Source organism: Uloborus diversus, chromosome 6 (assembly GCF_026930045.1).
Source record: "Uloborus diversus isolate 005 chromosome 6, Udiv.v.3.1, whole genome shotgun sequence".
In the NCBI taxonomy this organism is placed as follows: domain Eukaryota; kingdom Metazoa; phylum Arthropoda; class Arachnida; order Araneae; family Uloboridae; genus Uloborus; species Uloborus diversus.
The window spans coordinates 12,045,104-12,066,456 of NC_072736.1; the positions used below are offsets into that span (position 1 = coordinate 12,045,104).

General features: G+C 31.9%; 2 protein-coding genes across 2 annotated transcripts in view; one reads left to right on the forward strand and one right to left on the reverse strand.

Annotated features, from left to right (window-relative positions):
• The first annotated feature begins 50 nt into the window (after positions 1–50).
• Positions 51–12,489, forward strand: LOC129224515 (COMM domain-containing protein 9-like). The gene is made up of 5 exons (XM_054858980.1): positions 51–136; positions 241–372; positions 5,440–5,614; positions 5,703–5,806; positions 11,466–12,489. The coding sequence occupies exons 1-5, from the start codon at positions 89–91 to the stop codon at positions 11,604–11,606; spliced, it is 600 nt and encodes a 199-aa protein (XP_054714955.1). The 5' UTR covers positions 51–88; the 3' UTR covers positions 11,607–12,489.
• Positions 12,490–16,008: 3,519 nt separating this feature from the next.
• The window catches only part of LOC129225220 (MAP kinase-activating death domain protein-like), a 101,207-nt gene continuing 95,862 nt past the window's right edge, over positions 16,009–21,353 (reverse strand). The window contains 1 exon segment of the mRNA XM_054859792.1: positions 16,009–17,988. Coding sequence (XP_054715767.1) covers positions 17,845–17,988 — 144 coding nt within the window. The 3' untranslated portion in view covers positions 16,009–17,844.

A 21,353-nucleotide genomic window follows, 5' to 3' on the forward strand; every position in this document is an offset into this window, starting at 1 on the left:
ATATTTAAAGAAAAAAAAAGAAAACCTCTTGAGTGGCAACTCTGGTAAACTACGAAACGAAAAGGAGGTGGTGTAAACAAACAACAAAATGAATAAGTTATCGGTCAATTTTGAAGTTCTGTTGTTGCTTTTGAAAGTAAATTTTCAGTTAGAAATACATGGTTTAATTGATTAGCTCACTGTATATTTCTTTTTCTTACTATTTTGCGTGGTAAATTTGTAATTATGCTTTTTTTTCAGGCTTCCTCCAAGCAACAAGTCATCGACATTTGTCAAGATGCATTTAAACACCGTGAAAAAGAAGTTCCTCCTAACACTGTACTCAAATCTTTGGTAGATTCATTTTCCATTGAAACTTCAGAAGCTACTAAAGTTAGTGCCAGATTTATTTTTCAAAATCCAAGTACTGAAAATTTTACTTGTCGAGCATTTCCGAAAATTCTATTGTCTATAACTAACTTTTTAATTTGAAATAAAATATTACAGTAAAACCTCATTGTCACTCAAGGGACCAAAAATTATTGACCACTCATGCGGAGTGACTACTTATGTGGAGTGGAAAATTAAGGGGGGAAAAACTTCATGAATAGCTGTAGAATTCAGTGAGAAAAACGGAACTGATGTGATATACCCCACCCTTGGCGACTTTTTCCTGTTGGCGCCAAGAAAGCGTCGCCAAGAAAACGATGTCTGACGACATATGTCATACATCGTTCTTAGCGATGCTTTTTTAGCGCCAACAGGAAAAAATCAGATAAAAAACATGATCAAAGCACTTCAGGACACAATATATATAAAAACAACATAAAAGCACAACAAAAAACATCACGAATATATGCTTCAAAAATGTCGGGGTTTTTTGTAAACATTAAAATACAATGAAATAAATTATTGTATTAATTACAAGTCGAAATTAATGCATTGATTTTTTTTTTCATCATTTCTCCGGGATACGAGCCCTCGGTCTCATAATACTTTCGTAATGAGACGTCCTGCCTCGGTCTCATTACGAAAGTACTATGAGACCTCTGGCTCGCCAGGACCTCGCTCCGTTATCCCTCCGACTGTTAATATACATTACAATCGGAGTATGGTCACAGTTATGTATATTTTCATGGAGACACCCAAGGGTGGCTCCTTCCGTTCAGTGTACAATAATGACACAGTTTTAAGTGTGAAATATGCACCATTATTGTGCAGATTTATTAATAAAATTCAGCATTTTTAAGAGTACAATCGAAAGAACTTTCAATTGTTAACATAAAATTCAGTACCTAAAGGAGGCACGTTAATGTCTAAATAATTCGTGGCATCGATAAGAATTAACTTTTAGAACAAAATAACCGTACTATTTCTGTAAAATTAATTTACATACAGTTAAAATAAAGTTAAAAACTACAAGAACCCCTCAAGGATTTGTAAAAACAAAGAATTTTGGAAGTGAGAGGTTTTTTTTGAATTCTAAAATAAAGAACTTACCTTTTTATATGGTATAAATATTCACACTCAGTCTAAAACAATACATCATATGACAATGGCACGTTACAGATACACACCACGTTGGAGTTAACTTTTAATTAACCTTCAAGTTTGAAGAAACTGGCATTTTCTAATGTTTTTACTTCAAAACACAACTACTGAATTTAAACTAACACAAAATAAGCATTCCTGTAAGGTATATTGCACGAAACAACACCACGTATCTCTCCTGCGTGAAACCCAAACAACCCAAGTAAACAAATTTGAACAGATCTGTAAGATTGCCTTCGGGTTGCTAAACACCTAGGTTAGTTTGGCCAGGGATGCCATGCATAAAAAATTATCGCCTCATTGGCGAGAAAAATATTTTAATTTTGTGCAAAAAAATCGAATGTCGCCAAATGGGGGGGGGGGGGGGGTATATCACATCTGTACCAGAAAAACTATAGCTTATGAAATTAAAGTCTATAAATTAGTGGAAACTTAAGAAAAAGGGAAAAGAACACTCTTTACAGTTACTATGCTTTATTTTCTCATATGTATACATTACATTATATTAATAACAGATTATTTTAATGTACTTAAGTTTTTTAAAACAATCCATCAATGTTGACTGATCAAGTTGTTGCTTACTGAAAACAACCTCCATTCCTAACATTACTTTAAACTTAAAACTTTGCTTCTGTTGTACCTTGAACGAATGTTAAATATAGACAAACTTTCTCTAGCTAATAGATTTTGTTGGTTGAGTCAAAATCAAGGTTGGTATAAGAACTGGTTTTTTTGAAAAAAAAACTTTTTTTTTTTTTTGGTTTAAACCAGTTTTTTTTTTTTTTTTTTTTTAAACCAAGTTTATTTGGTTTAAACACTATTTGTAAGAAAAACAATTTTATTTTAGGAAAATCATAAAGATTTTATCATTTAATTGTTAATGCATGTTTAATATTCATATTTGTACCTAATTTCTTCATAATTAAATAATTAAAAGTAAAATCTTTTAGTTCATCTTCTCATACATAGAGGTTTCTATAGGCGAATATTGTTTGAAAATCTTTAACTATTTCAAAAAATGCAATACGTAAATGGGTCTTGGTATGATTAATCAGAGAAATAATTTATTGTGATAGCTCAGAGTTAATGAATCCAGTGGTGATTTCGTTCTGTGGTCACTTTTGCTGCTGTTGTTCACTTTTTGGACCTTACAATCCGCTTCAACAACCGTTGACCTCTTTCATTGAGCTTCTCTTTCCGCCCACTATTTTGCTTTACCGAGCTTGTCTTACCGCTGTGTGTATGCTGTCATGACTTTAGATAATACACTTCTAGAAACGCCAAAAAGTTGAGAGGTTTCAGTTACATTTGCTCCAGCTGAACCTACTCCAAAAATTTGATCTGTTTTAAAATTTGAGAGGTCCGACATTTCAAGCGCTTGAAAAAAATCCAAGTCTTCCAGAACTTCAATTAAGCCACCACACACAACCAGAATACATTCATTGCTCTTTAGAAAAAAAATCAGACACCTAGTTTTATTCTTTATTGCTTACAAAGCGCATTCAAAAAGGTCACTTTTCTTCACAGGTGTTTCCATTATTTTGATAACTACCTGTATATATATATGTGTATATATATATATTTCCTATTAATATGTTTTTAATTATATATATATACACATATATATAATACACACAGGGTGTTCCGTTTTAACCTGCAAGACCTTTATTTTCGCAACCGTTAATCTATACCTAATATTAAAAAATGTTCAAAATCAGATGCAGGATTAAGGTATTGAAAGTTTGGCCTGGATACTTTAGGTTATATGGCATATATAAGAAACAGCAATAACTCTGAACTCTGTTCACATAATGCACAGACCAGAAATAATCAAATAGGTTTGCCACTTTTTGAGATTTGAGATTTTTTCTTGACTAAAAAAATGTTAACCCATAGGATTTGTATTCGCAGTCTGTTTTGCTCTAGTTTATTTTTGTCCAAGACGAGCATGTGATTAAGGTTGTCACATAGCCAGGGGTCTGGCTAGAGGATATTTAGGTCCGTTAACAGACCCATCACAAAAATCCGATCAATCTAAACGAACCTTTCACAAAATTCCAATCAACCAAAACGGACCCTTCACAAAACTCTGATAAACAAGATCGGATCTTTCACAAATTGTCTTTTGAAAGAGCAAATCTAAAAGCAAAATAACGCATATTTCTGTGTATGAACCGCATATTTCCGTGTATGAACCAATAATTTTTGGAACTTTTTTTGAAGTCAAATTAGAGGGATCAGCTTATACAAAATCAGCTAATTTTGCAAAAGAAAAAAAAATCGGCACTCTTGCGATGCTACTCCTGCAAGCAAATAATTGCTACTGCCAAGTAAATATAATGCTTGTTGTTTGTTTTATCACAGCTAATTAGCAGCAGTGTTGTTGTAAACTTTTCTGAAAAGGCGTTGGTAAGCATTTTTCTCCTCCTCTCATGATTTAATAAACAATAATAATAATATATGTCTGCGAAATGAACTTAGAACTGCAAAGGGTAGGGAAAAAATATGATCACTTCAGATAGGGTTACCAACTTTAAAATTAGCACCACCTAGCATCTGGCATTGTAACTTTATAATGACTTAATTAGAAAATATTCTCATCATTTTACCAGCTTTTCAATATTTGCGTTTTTATGGTGCGGTGTGCGATGTTTAACTGTTATTTTGGACAAAAATTATATGGGATATGATTTTTCGATGCTGACAAGGATGATTAACTTTAAATAAACTCTTTTAATCACCGTTTTTTTTTCTTTAGATGTCTACATTTTGAAAAATGCACAATCTTTTAACATCCGATATGAGAATCATATTTTGTTCTTTTTTTAAGCTAACTTCACTTTATTAGGATGCAAATAAATGAAAAATTCTCTTTATTTTTGTTAGAACTCTCATTTTAAGTTTTTAAAGCAAAATTCCATTTTCTTTTATGAGTCAAAAATTAAAATGCTGAGTAGATGGTTTAATTTTTTTTTTTTTTTTGCTTCAACCGTGTCCACAGATATTAATGAAATTTTTATCATAGAAAATGCAATATGCATATCTAAAATGCAATTTTAAAATAATTTTATCAAAAATATTTCTTTTATAAGGCGTTTTTATACTTTTAATGCCTTCACTTTGAGATTTGGAATCTCTTTGCATCCGCTATGGGAATCCGATTTTTCGCTTTTTTGATGTTAATTATGCTTTGTTAAGAGGTAAACAATAAAAATATCTTTTTATATTTGTTTAAATCACGGAATTTATAAGTTTTAAACGAAATTCTTTGCTTTTTAAGAGTGTCTTGGGTCAAAAAGTTAAATGCCGAACCCTTGTCTGAATTTTATTTATTTATTTATTTTTTTTTGTTACAATTATTTTAAATACTGTACAGAAATATTTTTAGTATAATTTAACACAATGTAGAATGGTAGATAAATATTGATACTTGAAAGGAGTGATGCCCCTCCCCCCGGCCAAATATCAGAGAAACATTCCAGAATGATATTCTCGACATAGAAGAGGAAATGACTCAACTTTAAGTTTAAATGATGCAGTTTGTGCCATCTCTAAATCTAAAATTTCATTTTGACATTTAAAAAAAAAAAGAAATTTTGCGATAATTTTTGACTTTTCACAAAATTAATTCATTTTTCACAAAATTATTTGATTTTTCACAAAAAACGGACCCTGTGAAAAATCTTGGACAGACCCTTGATAGCATTCTTTGTTTACATTTAATCTATCTTTCCCGTGAATTAACTTTAGTGCCAAAACCAGCCCTAATTTCCATAAACTTATTACTTTTTTGATTATGTTAAGTCTTTAATCCTATTTTCTGTTATTAATTATGATAAAAGAATATTGTTTCTGTATTTTCATTGAGTTGCATAAGATATTTACCTTTTTCCCATTAATTTGTTTCAGCTTTTTACAGCATTAACTGGATTGATTAAATTTATCCTGTTTCATGGACATTCCACTCATGAAAGCATATCATCTCTCTTTCCTGAAGACTTTCATAAAAATTTAAAAGACCTTCTTTCAAAAATTCTTTCTGATCACTTCTCATCTTGGAAATCTGCAGCTGTTACTAGCTCAAGTACATTTTATTTTTTAATTTGATTATTTTTGTCATCTGTAACAAGTAGTTTTTAATTGTGCTAATGTCAGCCACTCTTTGTATTTAGTATCAATGCCAAGGCTCACAGAGTTTGATTGGAGGGTGGATTTAAAAATGGCATCCGGAAAAGTTGCCCGAATGAATGAACCTACCTGTATACTTCATTTAAAGGTACTATTTTTAATTTCACCTAAAAATATTTATTTTTTTTCTGATACTTGCATGTGTGTTAAATGCAATGTTGTTAAGCTCAACTTTGCAAAATTATTGCATATATTTCTGGATTACAAGGAATCTTTTTTTTTTTTCAATCTAGAAAGGGGATTCTCATGGGGGACATGTCATGCAGTTATAAGATATTTTTTAATAGGTTTAGTTCGAACTAGTAATAATGGATTTTCAGTTGAAGTAGCATGCTAAAAGAAACAAACAAGCATGCAAGAAATACCAACTTCAAATATTATGAAATTCAAAAAAAAAAAAAAAATTAAACTAGTACTTGAATCATCAGTGAACAGGACATTTTTTAGGGATTATGCATTTGGCTAAAAGCGACTATTCATTTTATTTCAACAGATGTCAAGTTTTATTTCAACAGGCTAGGGAGGCCCGTCCTCTGCTCGTTTCGCTCGGTGGTTGGTCAATTCTACCTGCAGCAGTTGACAATTGGATGATTTGATCGCTTTTCACTGTCAGGATGTGTCCTCAGGACATCCTTAGCCTATTAAAGTTTAGAGGGGTGATACTGGGTGGAGGAGCTTTCGCTGGATGTCCTGTATCCAGTGGTGCCAGCATTGATCTGGTAGACATACCAGTCTTGAGGATATAGGATTACAGACACAAAGACAGATGTGCACGGATTTTAATAGTATAGAGCTTACCTGAATCAGATCTGCCTCAAAGTATGCAGATAATTGTTAGAAAAATATTATGCATATGTTATGTCTCATAGTCTTAGGCCATACTTTTTGAAACAAATTAGTGATGAATTTACGGGAAGCTCACTGTTCTCCTCTGTGATGTATAACAAAACGTTAAACAAACATCTAAATCTGATGTTTTTGTGAAGTTGTGGCTTAGTGGAATATCAGAGTAATATAAACTATGAATTCTTTATTTTGTCATAGCAAATTTATTTGAATCGTGTGCTGTATTTGTCCTATATTTTTCATTGAAAATATCCTACATGAAGTGGGGTGATTTCTTCTACCCCTGTGAAAGGAACTTTACTGTGGTTACTCCAGACTTTTGGTGTTTTTAACCTGGAGAATCTTCCAGCATTCTCAGGATATTAATGAAAATGAATGGGTAGAAGTGTGAATTTTGTAGAACACCTAGTGAACACAATGAAATTATTTATGAAAAATAAGCAAACCTGATGTTCAAACCACGGGGAATAGGTGGTTTCAAATGAAAGAAGAAAAAACCACCACAAATGCGTGAGGACCAACAGTGTTATAGTTGGCAGAAAGCCTCCCTCCCCCCCCCCAAACATTTGGTTTTTAATTGTCAAATTAAGGCAAATGTAATGTAAATTGGTTTCAGATCATCTTTTCTTTTGGTGAGTTCCCCCAAATGTTTTATTTTAACTGAAACAGCAGGCACATAAACAAAAGAACTAAAATAAATGTCTTTGCAGTCTCCAAAAAAAAAAAAAAATCATGCTAAGAAACCGGGAGACATACAGTCTGTGGCGTAGCTAAGGCAGGCCGGAGGGGGCAGTCAGCCCCGGGCGGCATTCTTCTGGGGGGGGGGGGAGCATAGCACCCTTGATGTGAGAAAAATCTAAACGAGGGAATCACACTTTAAATCTATTACTGGAGACTAAGAAAAATCCCCCTTCGAAATGTAAGGTTTTGGTGTGACTATAACTGTACTTCTCAATGTTCAAAGTTGAAATATTTCCTAGTCAGCCGCTAAACCTTCTTCACTCCTTTAACATCCTCTGAGATAGACTTAAATTGTACTTTCAAAGCTTAAATTTCGGAAAATATTCTAAAGAAGACGCTGATTTCCAAATGTCACCAAAGGCTGACTTCAGTTTTGATGAAGATTCATGACAGACATCCCCCCCTTCCCCTCAAGCATTACTTTTGACTGGGAGTTTTGATGTAAATTTAAAATATTTCTCTGGGATAGGTGCTTGGCATGTCCCCCCTTTTATTTGTATTAGGAGGAATAGTTATTAAATTAGTTTTTTTCTTCCTTACATAAAGTTTTCAATTTTAAGTGCAATAATTTTATGTCTTTAATGTATTAGATGTGTCTCAATGAAAGGGCGGCATATAGAGGAACTGCCTTGGGCAGCAGAAACTGTAGCTACCCCACTGCATACAGTCATTGCAAAGTGATACACATAAGTAATTGCAAAGTGATTAACCTAAAACTTTCATTTTTGTTGTTTCAAATTATCAACTTTGAGACCGAGCAGTTAAAAAAAATGATTAGTTGCAATGGGTTTCTAACCTAGACCTTAAACTACACCACTCGGACTATAACTACAGCTGTGTCCCAAAGTTATTGACCTCTAAACTTGGCCATCTTTAAAAAATCATCGACTTTGAGACCGTTTAACTACTAAAGCCAAGAGAAACGAAAGCTATTTTATATTTTTCTTAGTACTATACTGTGGTGAGTAGTTAATCATATACTTATTTCCAAGGGCTACTCCTGGCTTTAGTAGATATCCGGGCCCAAAAAAGGCAAAAAGAGTTTAACAAATTGCATTTTCAGTTGACCTTTGCCCTCAAAGCCATGAAGAGGGTCACCAAAATATTTATACTAGAATGTATAAATATTTTGGAACCAAGCCAATTCTTTTAAATAAGGATAGTATCCTTATTTAAAAGAATTGGCTTGGTTCACTCATTGCTTTTGAAGCAAAGCAATCATATATTTAGTTCTTTTTTTCATGACATTAAACTTTGACCCTTACTAGAGATGAAAACAGTCGGGAAAAAACCGGAAAATTTCCGAAAAAACGGAAAAAAGCCATTTTTTTTCCGAAGGAGTAAATTTCCACTTCGGAAAAATTGAAAAAAAATGAATTTCTCCAGTTTTTTAGGGTTTTATTTGAAATTTTCAGCAAAAAGTGATTAGAAATTTCTCACGCTTAAATTCTGATGCAATACCCCCCTCCCCGTTTTACGTTAACATACTGTCTAACATTAATGCAAGTTGTTGTATGACAATATAATTTGCATATCGATCAAAAAATGTTTAATAATACTTTTTGCAAAAAATCTTAGACTAATAACCTTAGTGAAGAATTTATTTTCCTTCTTCATAAAACAAACAAGCATAACTTTAATCACAAAACTATGTTTCTGCTGACTGTGCGAACCAAATGTACAGGCTGCGGCAAAAAAAAAAAAAAAAAAAAAAAAAAACAGGCAAGCAATTTCCCAAGAAACTCTATTAAAAACAAATAAATTAACAAAACACAAAAAATAATAATATGAGAAGACCTTTAGCAATCAATAAATTTAATTGGTTTCAAACTAGCAGCCTTTTGCAGTAATACAGAGATGCAACTGCTTATTGAAATTTTCATTCAAGGGCAGCAAGTCCTTTAATCAATCCTATTCCCTATAAAGCAATTGGTTTAGAGAGTCCAAACTTATGTGTAGTTTAGGGTAGACCTTTGACTCTGAAACAGGCCATACAGTGTAATAAATGCGTTTGAGGTCGAGCAAATAGAGCGTCTACTCTAAAGATGATACCACGTCAAAAACAATGCGCCATGCACCACTCTTGTCTTTTTGGCCATATGAATCGGTGTAAAGTTAAAGGAAAATGTCCAGTCTACAATGCTGTAGTGCTCTGATTCTGTGGGCTCTTAGGCCCACAGAATCACAATAACTTCTAAGATGTCCTTCTGGTTCACTTTTTGATTCATTTTACGGCCCTCATCCACAAAAAACTAGAGATTTTTTGTCGCTTGTGCTGATTCCATCTCTCAGACCAAACCTGACTTTGGGTTTTCGCGATATCTAACAGTTTCTAAGGTGCTTGGAATGTCTAAAGACTAAATCCTATGGTTCTGGGGGATGTAAGACGGATGAACGGTAAATCAGTGAAAGGTATCTCTTCCAGCATGGACTTGCGGCTCGTCTCAAACGTTTCTGGCATCTTTGGAGTCATACGAATGCCTGAACTTTTTGTAACTCGTAAAACTTCTGTTTGAGCTGTTTTTTCCCTTAGTCGCACTTATCGGTCACAAATTCCCATCTCACGAACGACTTCTCTCGTGGAAACCCAAGGATTTTTCATTGAACTCACTTTTGGATGACCTAACTGAAATGTTCACTGTTCGTTTTTGTTTCCCGACTATAATTTCCAAGCCACTTGAAACGGCATGCCGTTTCAAATACTGTTTGTCGAGAGTCAACAAGCAAACGAACTGTCGTTCTACTTGGTTATACAACTTAAAACAGCCGGTATTTTGCTTAAAATTGTAAGAAAACCGAAAAACAATACATAAAGTAGGTAATATATTGTAAATTATTTTCTATTAAAGTGAGAGACAAAAATAAATTAGGCACTCATTAAAATGAAATTACCTTTCTCTCATTCGATGATACAATTTTTGTCTGATTTTTTTTTCTTTGCTGCACCCTGTATACTGCTGTGCTAAGCAAAAAAGGAGAATTTGCAGTTGGGCTAAAGCTGAGATATTGTATTTTAAAGTGTGGCTCTTCCATATATTTGATTCAGATGTCTTTTTTTTTTAAAGACATTTTCGAAAGAATAGTTCTTGATCAAATGACCCTAAAACATTTTATTTATGAAGTAAAATACGAAACAGAGAACAACTTGGTTATAATAACTCAAATTTGTTCAAAAATGCTGGTATGACTACTTTTACTACTGTGCTTAGCATGGCCGTATGAATAAACTGAAAATGTAGTTTAAGTTTTTGTTCAGCTTAAGAAACACCAATTTAGTTTTGATTCGGTCTGAGACCGGATTGGAAAAAATCAAAACTCAACAGCTTTCATTTTCAGGCAGTAAAGTTACATTGTATTATTTTTCTTTCAAAAAAAAAAAAAAAAAATCATGTTTGAAAGCTGAAAATTTCAAGTAATACTTCAAGTTTCAAAGGCAATCTAAAATGGAAAATGTAATTGCTACGATTAGACACACATTACCCAATATTATTGGTTGAATAACGACTTGACTTATTTCTGGTGTTTGATCATGAAAGCTCTCAGTTATAAAACAAAAGGTTTTTTTTTGTTCTAATTAATAATTAATCTTACCTTTATGTGTATTTCTGTCAAGCAGATGTGTGGATAGCATATATTTCTTAATGCTTAACCCTTTATATGTTCCAAGAAACACAGAGCTATTAAGACCCTAATTTTATTCATAAAAAAATCAAATTTTCCATTTTTCCCCGAAAAAAAAACATTTTTCCCCCCACCAAAATTTCCGGATTTTTTCAAAATTTCCGGAAAATTTACATCTCTAACCCTTACTCAAGGACAAACAAATCAGTTTAAAAAAAAAAAAATACCACTAACACATCATGAAATTTTTACGAAATATGAAGACATCAACTGTCAAAAGTGTCCAGCTTAAAAAAAAATGACTCTTAAGCATGCCCTTTGATTTTTAGTCTGTAAAATACACCTTGTTTATAATGTTACTTTGGTTTAATGTCATAAAATACTGCAGACCGATTGATACTTGTGACCAAGGTTGGCCTTGAAGAAAATTACAATTTTTTATTCTCATTTTGTTTTTTTAATCAACTAATAGCTAGAAATTTTCTCCTGGACATTCCAATAAATATTTGCACTCAAAAATAAGTTTTGTTCTGTTGTAGATTAATGACCCAGGGCTTCCAGAAAACCATGAAGACTGTCATCAAACTCTAAATGTTGAATTGAGCAAGGAAAAATTGGACACTATGCTTCATGGATTAGGTCGCATTAGGGATCAATTGTCTGCTGTTGCCAAGAAGTAAAGTCCCCCCCCCCCCCAAGGTTTGCTGCAATATTTTGGTTGAGCCAGTTTCTAAATATGAAAATACTTGACTAATCAAGCAATTGTCAGTTTCTGAAGTGTATAAAAGAGGATAGATTCTGTGTAGCAAAAGTTATACACTAATACGGTACCAGAAACAGTAGGACACACATCCGTCGCAGATTTTTGAGGAGGTCTGCAGACTATTTCTGATTTATTATTTTTTTTTAAATTAAAACAAAAAATGGCCTATATAATTCTATGCAGGAATCCTCAGTGATTAAGAAGTCAAAAGAACTTGCTCCCACAGAAACTTGTTCCTCATTTTTGATTTTATTTTAAAGCTTTTAAGCATTCTATTTATGTTTAATTTTTTGATTTAGCTTTATTTTCTAGCATTCCTTTTTGCTGATTCATAGTAAGGGTTATGACTAATTTAATGCTGGCTTACCTTGCAGACTACTTGTGGGTTTTTTAATCTCTATTGCAAACTACTGAAAAAAAAATCTGCTAGCGGGTATATACTAATTTACTGATTCAATTCACTTCTGTTTAATAACATGAATTTTTATTGTATAAAAATTTGGACAAAAATCCTGAGAATAACTTGAAAAAAATATTTATAGCTATGGATCAAATTGTTAATTAGTTTATTTTTCCATGTTATGTGTGAATTTGAATGTTTTGTCAGTTGTAAATATTTTAGTTACAAATTGATGCTTTTCCTTTTGTACTTTTATATCAGGTCAAAAAATATTTTGTGACATAATTATATTATAGTGATTTCTTACTGTTATATTATTTAGTTGAAAAATACTTATTAAGTACAATAAATATCTGTATTTTGGTAAATCATCTCTCTCATTTTTATACCCTTAGAGCTTTCAGCCAGGGCAAAAATCCAGTATTTAATTTTTTAAATAGTAAAACATTTTTTAGGGGGACATCTCTCAGCTGATTTTTAATTTTGGATGTTTTAAATTCTTCATGTGGGGGGGGGGGGGAGAGAAATTGTTCTAGGAGAAACTAAAAATGTTCAACTCAGTTGTGATCATTTCAGTATGAAATATTTTACTTACTTTTTTATACTGCTAACTGAATTCCTGATAACAGTGATAACTACTTGTATTTGTATTATATTCATGTCAGTGAGTTTATTCCAGTGATTGTCAACAGAAAAAGTGTGGTTGTGAGGCCTGAGAATACAAGACCACATTGTCTAAAGCAATTATTGAACTGTGGTGGGTTGCCTAATCAACCATACTCATACGACATTGCACCATCTGATTTCCCAACATTATGGTCACTGTGTGACAAAAAAAACTTGCAAAATTGCCTGATATACAAAATGTCATCTCCCAATATTTTGTTCCAAAATCAGTTATCCTTTATTGATCAGGAATTGAAAATTTGTATATTAGATGGCGAAACATTGTTAATAACAATTAGTTTTTACATCATTCATTCAAAATGTAAACTTGTTGAAAAAATTACTTGTTTGAAAAAAAAAACATTAATTTACACTTTTTCTGATAGTTTGTAAATAAGACTTCAAATTTCTAACACCTGCAAGGATGATATAGTCCGGACAAAAATTGCTGTTTTGTTGTAAAATATGCTACTAATTTTTTTCAAACTCTCAAATCAAGGTTTTATTTCTTTATTTACTTTTTAAAAAAAATATTATTATTATTATTATATGTTAGCAATAATAATCAGCAAGTGGAAAAAAAAGAGAGAGAGAGAGAGAATGCATTTGTATAATAAGATTAATAAGGCCTAGTTATGTCTCAAACCGTTTGAACTTTCTGTTAAGCTATTTAAGCATTCTGTTATTAAATAAATGTGAGCACATTTTGTTAATATTTAATACATTTTTATACTTTACATTATTTGAGTAAATAATATGAGTGGACTCAATATTTCAAAGTATCTGATATTTGAAATGTTCACAATGCATTTTAGTTATTCTTAACTCAATAAATGTGTGTAAATTAGTACTAGTTAGCTAAAGAAAAAAATAATATTTTGGCAATGCAGTGCTCTGTTTTCAAGTTCTTTTCACATGCTAATCGCTCTAATGCCATTTGGTTTTTCAACACGCTGATCAGTTTGCGCTAGGAAAAAGTGAGTGTTGCCATTTAAAAATTTTGAGATTTATTCACTGTAACTGTAACCATGGGCACTGCATTGTTTAGAATCAAATGCATACCTTCAAATAACCATCATCAGCAGATAGGGCGCTAGGGCTTTGTATAAAGGGGAAGTTACTTTTGAACCACCCTGTATACAGTCGACTCGCGCTACAAGACGATCCGACTTACGCGAAATGGCTATAAAGCGCGTTTTTTTCACCAGAAACGAATTTTAGACCTAACGCGGATCTCTCGTCCGCAACACGAAAATTTTCGAAATGGAATCACGGGGAGTATGTTTCGGCTTTGTTAATGAATACTAAAAGTATATTTTTCGTGAATAGAACATCTTTTTAGCATTACTGACAGCGGAAGTTCCCACACTGTACTAGTCTAAACATCGCTTTGTTAGTGTATACAAATAACTACTAATCTTTTTTCCTTTATTTTTTTCATTCTTAATGCGAAAGATGATGAAATATAGGGACATCTAAAAGCTCTGTTTTATCTAAAGTTCCTGAAGATTGAAAGAAACAGAGAAAGTTTATGACAAAAGCTATTCTAGATGTGCTAGATAGAACAATTACAAAATGCGTCGAAAGTAGCACGACAATTAGTTGTGAGTGAATCTTTCATATGTACAATTAAAAGCCTAAAAAAGGAAATCCATAAAAGTTCACAGTAAGCAAAAAGCATAAATTATGAAAATAGAAGCGGATCTTGTATTGTGGATCAAAGAGACCAGGTTGAGGGAAGTTACCGTAGATGGAAACGATATAAAAGAACTAGTGAAGCAACTGTATTTAGAAATATATTAGAATAACGGTTTGGTCAAACAGCATAAATCATCTTATTTTTTTTAAGTTAAATATTATTATTGAATCTACTGTACAGTAGTATTAAAGTGCATTATTTTATTAATACTACATACTGGTTTATTTTATGTCTCTCTTTCCCATTGATCATTGATTTTGTGCATCATTACGTTGAATAACACAGTTAAAAAATAATAATAATAAAAGTAAAATTCAGTGCTTCAGGTAAGAAATGAAAATGTATAGTTAAGGAATGACTTAAAATAGTTTGAAGTGGTGTTCAGAAGTCTCTAAAAGGATTGGCTTGAATTAAAAAAATTTTACACATAAACTTTTCCACAACGCGAAATTTCAACTTACGCGAGGGGTCTTGGAACGCATCCCTCACGTAAGTCGGGACTCGACTGTATACTATTAAATATTATGTGTCACCAAGTTTGGCAACATTTCGAATGTTATATATATGTCATCACTAGTATAACCCTCATCAAAGTCACGTAATATCTGTCATGATATCATCCACCAAGAGCCATCCAGAGGCAATCTTCAGGCAAGCATAGATACACACGCACATATAGTCAGATTTTAATAGTAAAGGTTTTGATTTTTGCTGTGTTTTTAAAAAGTGGTGGTTATTTGAGTGCTGACACTGATCAATTACTGGTAAAATCTCCTTTTTGAACTTCATCCACCAAGAGCCATCCAGAGGCGACCTTCAGGCAAACATAGATACACACACACACACACACATATGGTCAGATTTTAATAGTAAAGGTTTTGATTTTTGCTGTGTTTTTAAAAAGTGGTGGTTATTTGAGGGCTGACACTGATCAATTACTGGTAAAATCTCCTTTTTGAACTATCATTTAAATTAATTTGGAGAATAGTAAATTTAACAGAAAAATGATTAATTATTGTCAATCTTGACAATTTTCTTTGACATATAGAAGTATTTACTTTTTCCTGCAAAACTAAATAGAACTTGTAGAAACTTCCACTAATTGGTCAATTATTGGCGTATCACGCTATCCTAGTGTTGCACTGAGGTGGCGATATTCTTTACACAATTGTGTAAGTAAAAAGCTTTTTGATATATGTGTTTACCTGTGTTAAAATTTTGGTACACGTTAGGGGAATTTTTGTGTTTCCAGGACTTATTTCAGAGTGGTCATTTATTTATTCTTCATACATATTTAAAAGAATACTAAAGTTAATTTCACAGCATGGGACAGGTACTGCATGTTATGGTCTTCCTATATCAGATAAAAAATAGTTAAATCCTTAAAATTTACTGTAGCTCTTTATAATCAAAGTGTTGCACTGATTTATTTATTTTTAAGTGTGGTTGAAGGGTTTTTTTTCTTCTTTTTTGTAAAAATAAAAACGTTTGATATAGTAAAAAATATGAATAGCATATATATAATTCCATTCTACAAAGACATGAAAAACAACATGTTGAGAACATTTTTTATTTATAAAATGTAAAAGAAAGACAATTTTTAAATAAATGTAAAAACTCTCTTAAAGACTAGATTTACATTTAAGTTGGGAATTTTACACCAGTACAAATTAAAAATTTTATTAATAAAGAGGAACTACATATTCTGATTATGAAATTTTATATAATTAACAATAAATACACTTATTTTCCACATACAGATTATTGCTTTTCAATTGTGCAATGTTTTATGTACATGCAAGGAATTTTTAGCAAACAATTACAAGGCATTTTTCGATTCGATTATTATCTATTTAATTACAAATTTCAATTTTACAATTTTCTTTTTAAATTATTTAGTGCTAGACAGTTTTTACAAAACACAAAATTATAAAATTCCCCTAAAAAAATCAATTAGTTTACATATAATATTACATGTACTAAAGTGTCACTTATTTAGGAATGTATTTATGCATAAAATAATAAAATCAATTTTTTCGTTTTTAAATATTAAGGTTAAATTTGGAAACCAGCTAGAATATTCTCAAACATCAATTACTTATTAATATTTAAGTCTAAATTACACATCTAAACAAAATGTTAAAACGCATTAATTTTTTAAAATGAAATATTTCAGTTGATTTGTGAATGAAATATTATTTATAATCACCACAAAATGAAACACAAAAAATGAAAACTTTTCATCTGAAATAATTACAATACATTTGACTAGAGCACTTGGAATGACACTGAAATAAATTCTTTTATAAGTACATATGACTAGAGATGAACATTTTAAATAATTTGCAGATATTTACTTGCTATTGCAACTTTTCAAAGTATATTGCTATGATATATGATCACTGAATAAAAATCATGTATTTTCTATAGTTAATGAGTTATTTTATCATCATGTCTATTTAACATCAATATGATAGTCTAAAATTTCTCATCTAGTTTTGCATCAATAGTACCAAACATAGCTTTTCGAGTTTTCCAATAAATGCAGTATATTTCTTTTATCAAGTAGCATCTTTTTTCAACACACCCAGGAAGGCATTAACCTTGATTATAGACTTAAGATAAATTTTTGAAATAAGATAAAAATTCTTTGCACTAAAAGCTTCTTGTATAAGACATGATATGATATTTTGCTTACAGGATTGGATACAAAGTAGTAACTTTAAACTATATTGAGTATTTTTATACAGACAGAGAAAAAAAATGTGTTTTGACTTTTTTTTAAAAAAATCATAGCTAGAAAATCCAAAACATTTTGGTTGCCAAAATAATTTGTAAGCCTATACTAAATAAACCACAGATATTTTCATTTGCACTTAAGATTCCAATAATCAAGATTTTGCAATTTCTTTTCACAGCTCTCGGCGAATAGACTGTTTATCAATACACAAATAGAGGCACTTACAAAATCATCTTCTTTTTCAATCAAAAATTGATTCAATATTTATTTTTTAAACTCTTATAATAATTATTATATCACTTATTTACATCATTCAATAGCACAGCTACATAAAGTATGAGTGAAGTGGCAAAGGCCTTCACATAGTTATAGCTCTAGAAAGTTATAAAAAAGTAATTGTAACTCTGAAGAGTCGAAACACAGAATGTAACATTAACATATATATCTTATTTATCCCTTTTAACTTTGGCATAACAATAAAGTATGTACTTAAATTGCATATATTACGTCCAATTTCACAATTGGAAATTGGCAGCAGGTTGAGAAGTACATTATAGTTTTTATGGACTGACACTTCAACTTGCAAGGCATGTGAGATAGTTCCATAAAAGTCTCATCTTTGGCTGATTGAAGTAAAAAATAATTAGAAGTCATCTCTTATGTGGCCATCTGGGAGTATTGCCTTCACTATGACTAAGAGTTTCATAACCGGCTGCTTCTCTGCGTTTCCGCTGTTCTATGCCCGCAGCCACATAGGAGAATACACATAGAACTGCATAACAAATTTGGTCAGCCTGGAAAAGTAAATTAAGTTGAATTATAATCCTATCTGCATGACATGAAAAGGACATCAATACTTTATATGAAAAATTTCATTTCCTCCGTGCCAGACCGCAGTCCAAAAATTGCAATTTTCCGTTTATTAGTGTAGGGTTGCCACTGGTGACTAAAAAGGCAACTTTTGCCACTATTTCTGACCGTAGATGACTTTTTTTGACCAAAAACGGTCTAAAAGCGACTATTTTTTAAAAATTTGCGACTTTTTACAATTTTAGGCGACTTTTTTCATACTTTGTGATATTTATTGAAAAAAAAAATGAAAGAGCGATGGGTACGATGTGCTAAACACCTGTGTCGAGAAAAATACTTCACCTGTTTTAGGTTTCAATCTTTTTGCATCTTGTAAACGTTTAAATGTTTTTGACAATCATAAATTACTTTGACATATGCTATGTTTTATTTTTATAAAATATAAATGAATAAATTTTTGGAAGCATGCCAATATTTAACTTATACCTCGCGAATAATTTTTCCGTATTTGAGATCTCAATCCTTTTGCATCTTGTAAATATTTTTATATTTTTGACAATCAGGCGTATGTTTGATTGTATGTTACCTTAGATTAACCTTTTTTGGTTTTATTTTGATAAGTAACACATTTTATAGAATTTCAATGACGAATAGCTGCTTCGGTTTAAAGAGCCAATTAAAATCTAAACTTATCACTATTAATATGAGAATAAAACAATACAAAACCCTGTTTAGACCAATCATTTTATATGTTAGTGAGACATGGGCAATTAAAACAGAAGAAGGTTGGCTGCTCGTTTTTTGTCTAAAATGTCTGAGCGGATGCTAGATGAAGACTAATTATTAGAGACTCTTCGGCAAAATACCAACGTGTAAAAGATGAAAAAATAACAAGGGAAATATTTAAAACAAAACGTCGTATGGGCACTAGGGTGGTTCAAAAAACTTTTTCCCAGCTCCAGTCCAGGACACCCCCTATTATTTTTATACTTACTAATAGTGTTTGGATTCTGTCAGATAGCTGAAGTTCCATCCAGTACCTCTCTAATTGGCATAAAGTGGGTGATGGTACTGGTGTTTCTATTATTAACAAACTGGAGCATATTTCTTCTTTTCGAGAGGTGCATTTTCAGTGGATTCCATCTCACGTTGATGTACACGGTAACGAGATGGCCGATATCTTGGCTAAGAAAGGGACTGGTGAGCCATTATGTGCACCTGATTCCTTGACTTACTTGGAGCTATTTTCTAAGGCTAAAAGAGATGCAAAGTCCTCCTGGACAGTCCCTCCTACCCATAATTGGTACCAGGCGAAGTGCCCGGGAGGTGCATTATCTCTCAAGTGTGGTAGGCGAGATCAGACGACCATCACTAGGCTCATTAGTGGACACCTAAAATCATTGACTTATTGCAATGGAAAAAAGACTTTTCCAACTTGTCTGAAGTGTGCCGACCATCAGGCCACCCCCGAACATATACTGAATTGTCTGGGACTTTCAAGATTGGATCTTTTTGGCAGATCCAATGTTGGTGTTGGATTTTTTGAGAGTGACGAATTTCATAGACCTGGTTTAGCGCTGCTAAACACCAGAGATTTGCAACACACAACAACACTTACTAATAGTATTATGCTGCAAAAAGTTTAGCTTCTTACTCAAATTTTAAGAGGGTGCTCAATGACCTCTTAATTTAACATTAGCTGTAGCATAGAAATTCTCACAAATTTGGAAACATTTCATTTCCCCAACTATTTTTTCGTAAATAATTATTTTATTGCAAGGTATATACATATTACTCGTGTATATTATAATATGTAGCATTGTTTTTTCAGTTCAATGAATTTTTTTAACGGCTCTCCCCATACTTAGGAAATTTGGGTGAGGGTGTTGAGCACCCTCTTTCAGTCGAAATAAAAAGCTAAAATTTTTCTAGTATATTACTATCCAGAAGTCTAAAACTATTGAGGAGTGTCCTGTTATCTAGGAGAAACCTTTTTTTTACATGTATTTTTTGAACCACTCTAATGGGCACACAAGTCATATAAAAATTATCTGGAGGAACTAAAAAAATTGGTAGAACAGACTTTGAAAGAAAACAAAAAAATAAAAAGATTTTAAAAAAGAACAACAGAGAGAGGAATAAATTAAATGTAAAACAATATCAACTGAACATCTCAAAAGACAAGGCAGAGGGGATTTCACAGATAAGAAACCCAATCAAGAGTCTCTAGATTATCTATTAAAATTAGCAAACCAATGACTGAAATCAGCTATTGAGAAAAGTGATTTGTTTGAAATTAGCGTAGCAAAAGGAATAGAAGGTGAGGAAAAGTTATAAGAAGGGGAAAGAAACAAAAGTTAAAACTTATTGTTAACAAAAGAAAAACTAATGTTTTCTATTTTTAACTGACTTCAAAAAGAAGGCGGTTATCAGTTCATACCGTATGTATGTTTTTTTTTTGTTTGTCCACTCACAGCTTCTCACCTAATGAACCGATTTTGATGATTCTTTTTTTAATGGATAGGGGATGGCTCAACTTAGGTCCCATTACTTTGTTTGACCATATTTGTTCATTAGAAAAAAAGTTATGGGCAGAAAATAGTAAATTTCATGCAATTTCCCTATTAAATGATTAAATATAAAACCCATTGTTACAAAAGTTTGGTGCCAGACACAATAATATTAATTGTAATTGTACAGTGATAATTTTGAATGAAGGCTTCTCTGAAGCAAGCATCAAGTTTTTTCCGTGTCACTGCTCTATAATGGGGATAAACCTAACCTGGAAGCGAGGTAATGCAGTGATTAGGATCTGCTTAGCCTTCACAGTGCCGCCAGGTTAGGTTTGCCTCAACTATAGTAGTATTTTTATCTTTATCATCAAGGCCATAACAGATGATGATTTTAAACCTTGATATTGCATACACTGCATTCTTAAGTATAGAGTCATAGCTCCGGTTAACGAACCAGTTTAACGAATGATGGATGATATTGTAATGTATGGGATAAGAAATTTGGAATTATTCTGGCTTACATGAAGAAAGAAATTCTTATATTAAAAAAAAAACAATAAATGGCTTTACAAAATTAACTTAAAAGAGTCTAATGCTATTAAAAACATCAAAGGACAAAAGAACAAAAAAAAAAAAAAAAAGATATTCGGATGCACTTGCATGCACACATTCAAATTTCTTTTGAAATTTTAACTGTTTTATTCAATAACTAGCAGTACCCGCATTTCTTTGCTCGTAATAGGAAATTAAACGGTCATTTGATTTGCCTGTATATTTACAAATAATGGATGATGAATTTCTCGCCATTTTGCTACGTTCATTTGCTCACCCATGTT

Excerpts from the sequence above, each read along its gene's own strand:
- LOC129224515 (XM_054858980.1), top strand. The coding sequence starts at position 89 with ATGAATAAGTTATCGGTCAATTTTGAAGTTCTGTTGTTGCTTTTGAAA. Across the intron at positions 373-5,439 it reads AAACTTCAGAAGCTACTAAA|CTTTTTACAGCATTAACTGG; the intron begins GTTAGTGCCAGA and ends AATTTGTTTCAG. Across the intron at positions 5,807-11,465 it reads CCTGTATACTTCATTTAAAG|ATTAATGACCCAGGGCTTCC; the intron begins GTACTATTTTTA and ends GTTCTGTTGTAG.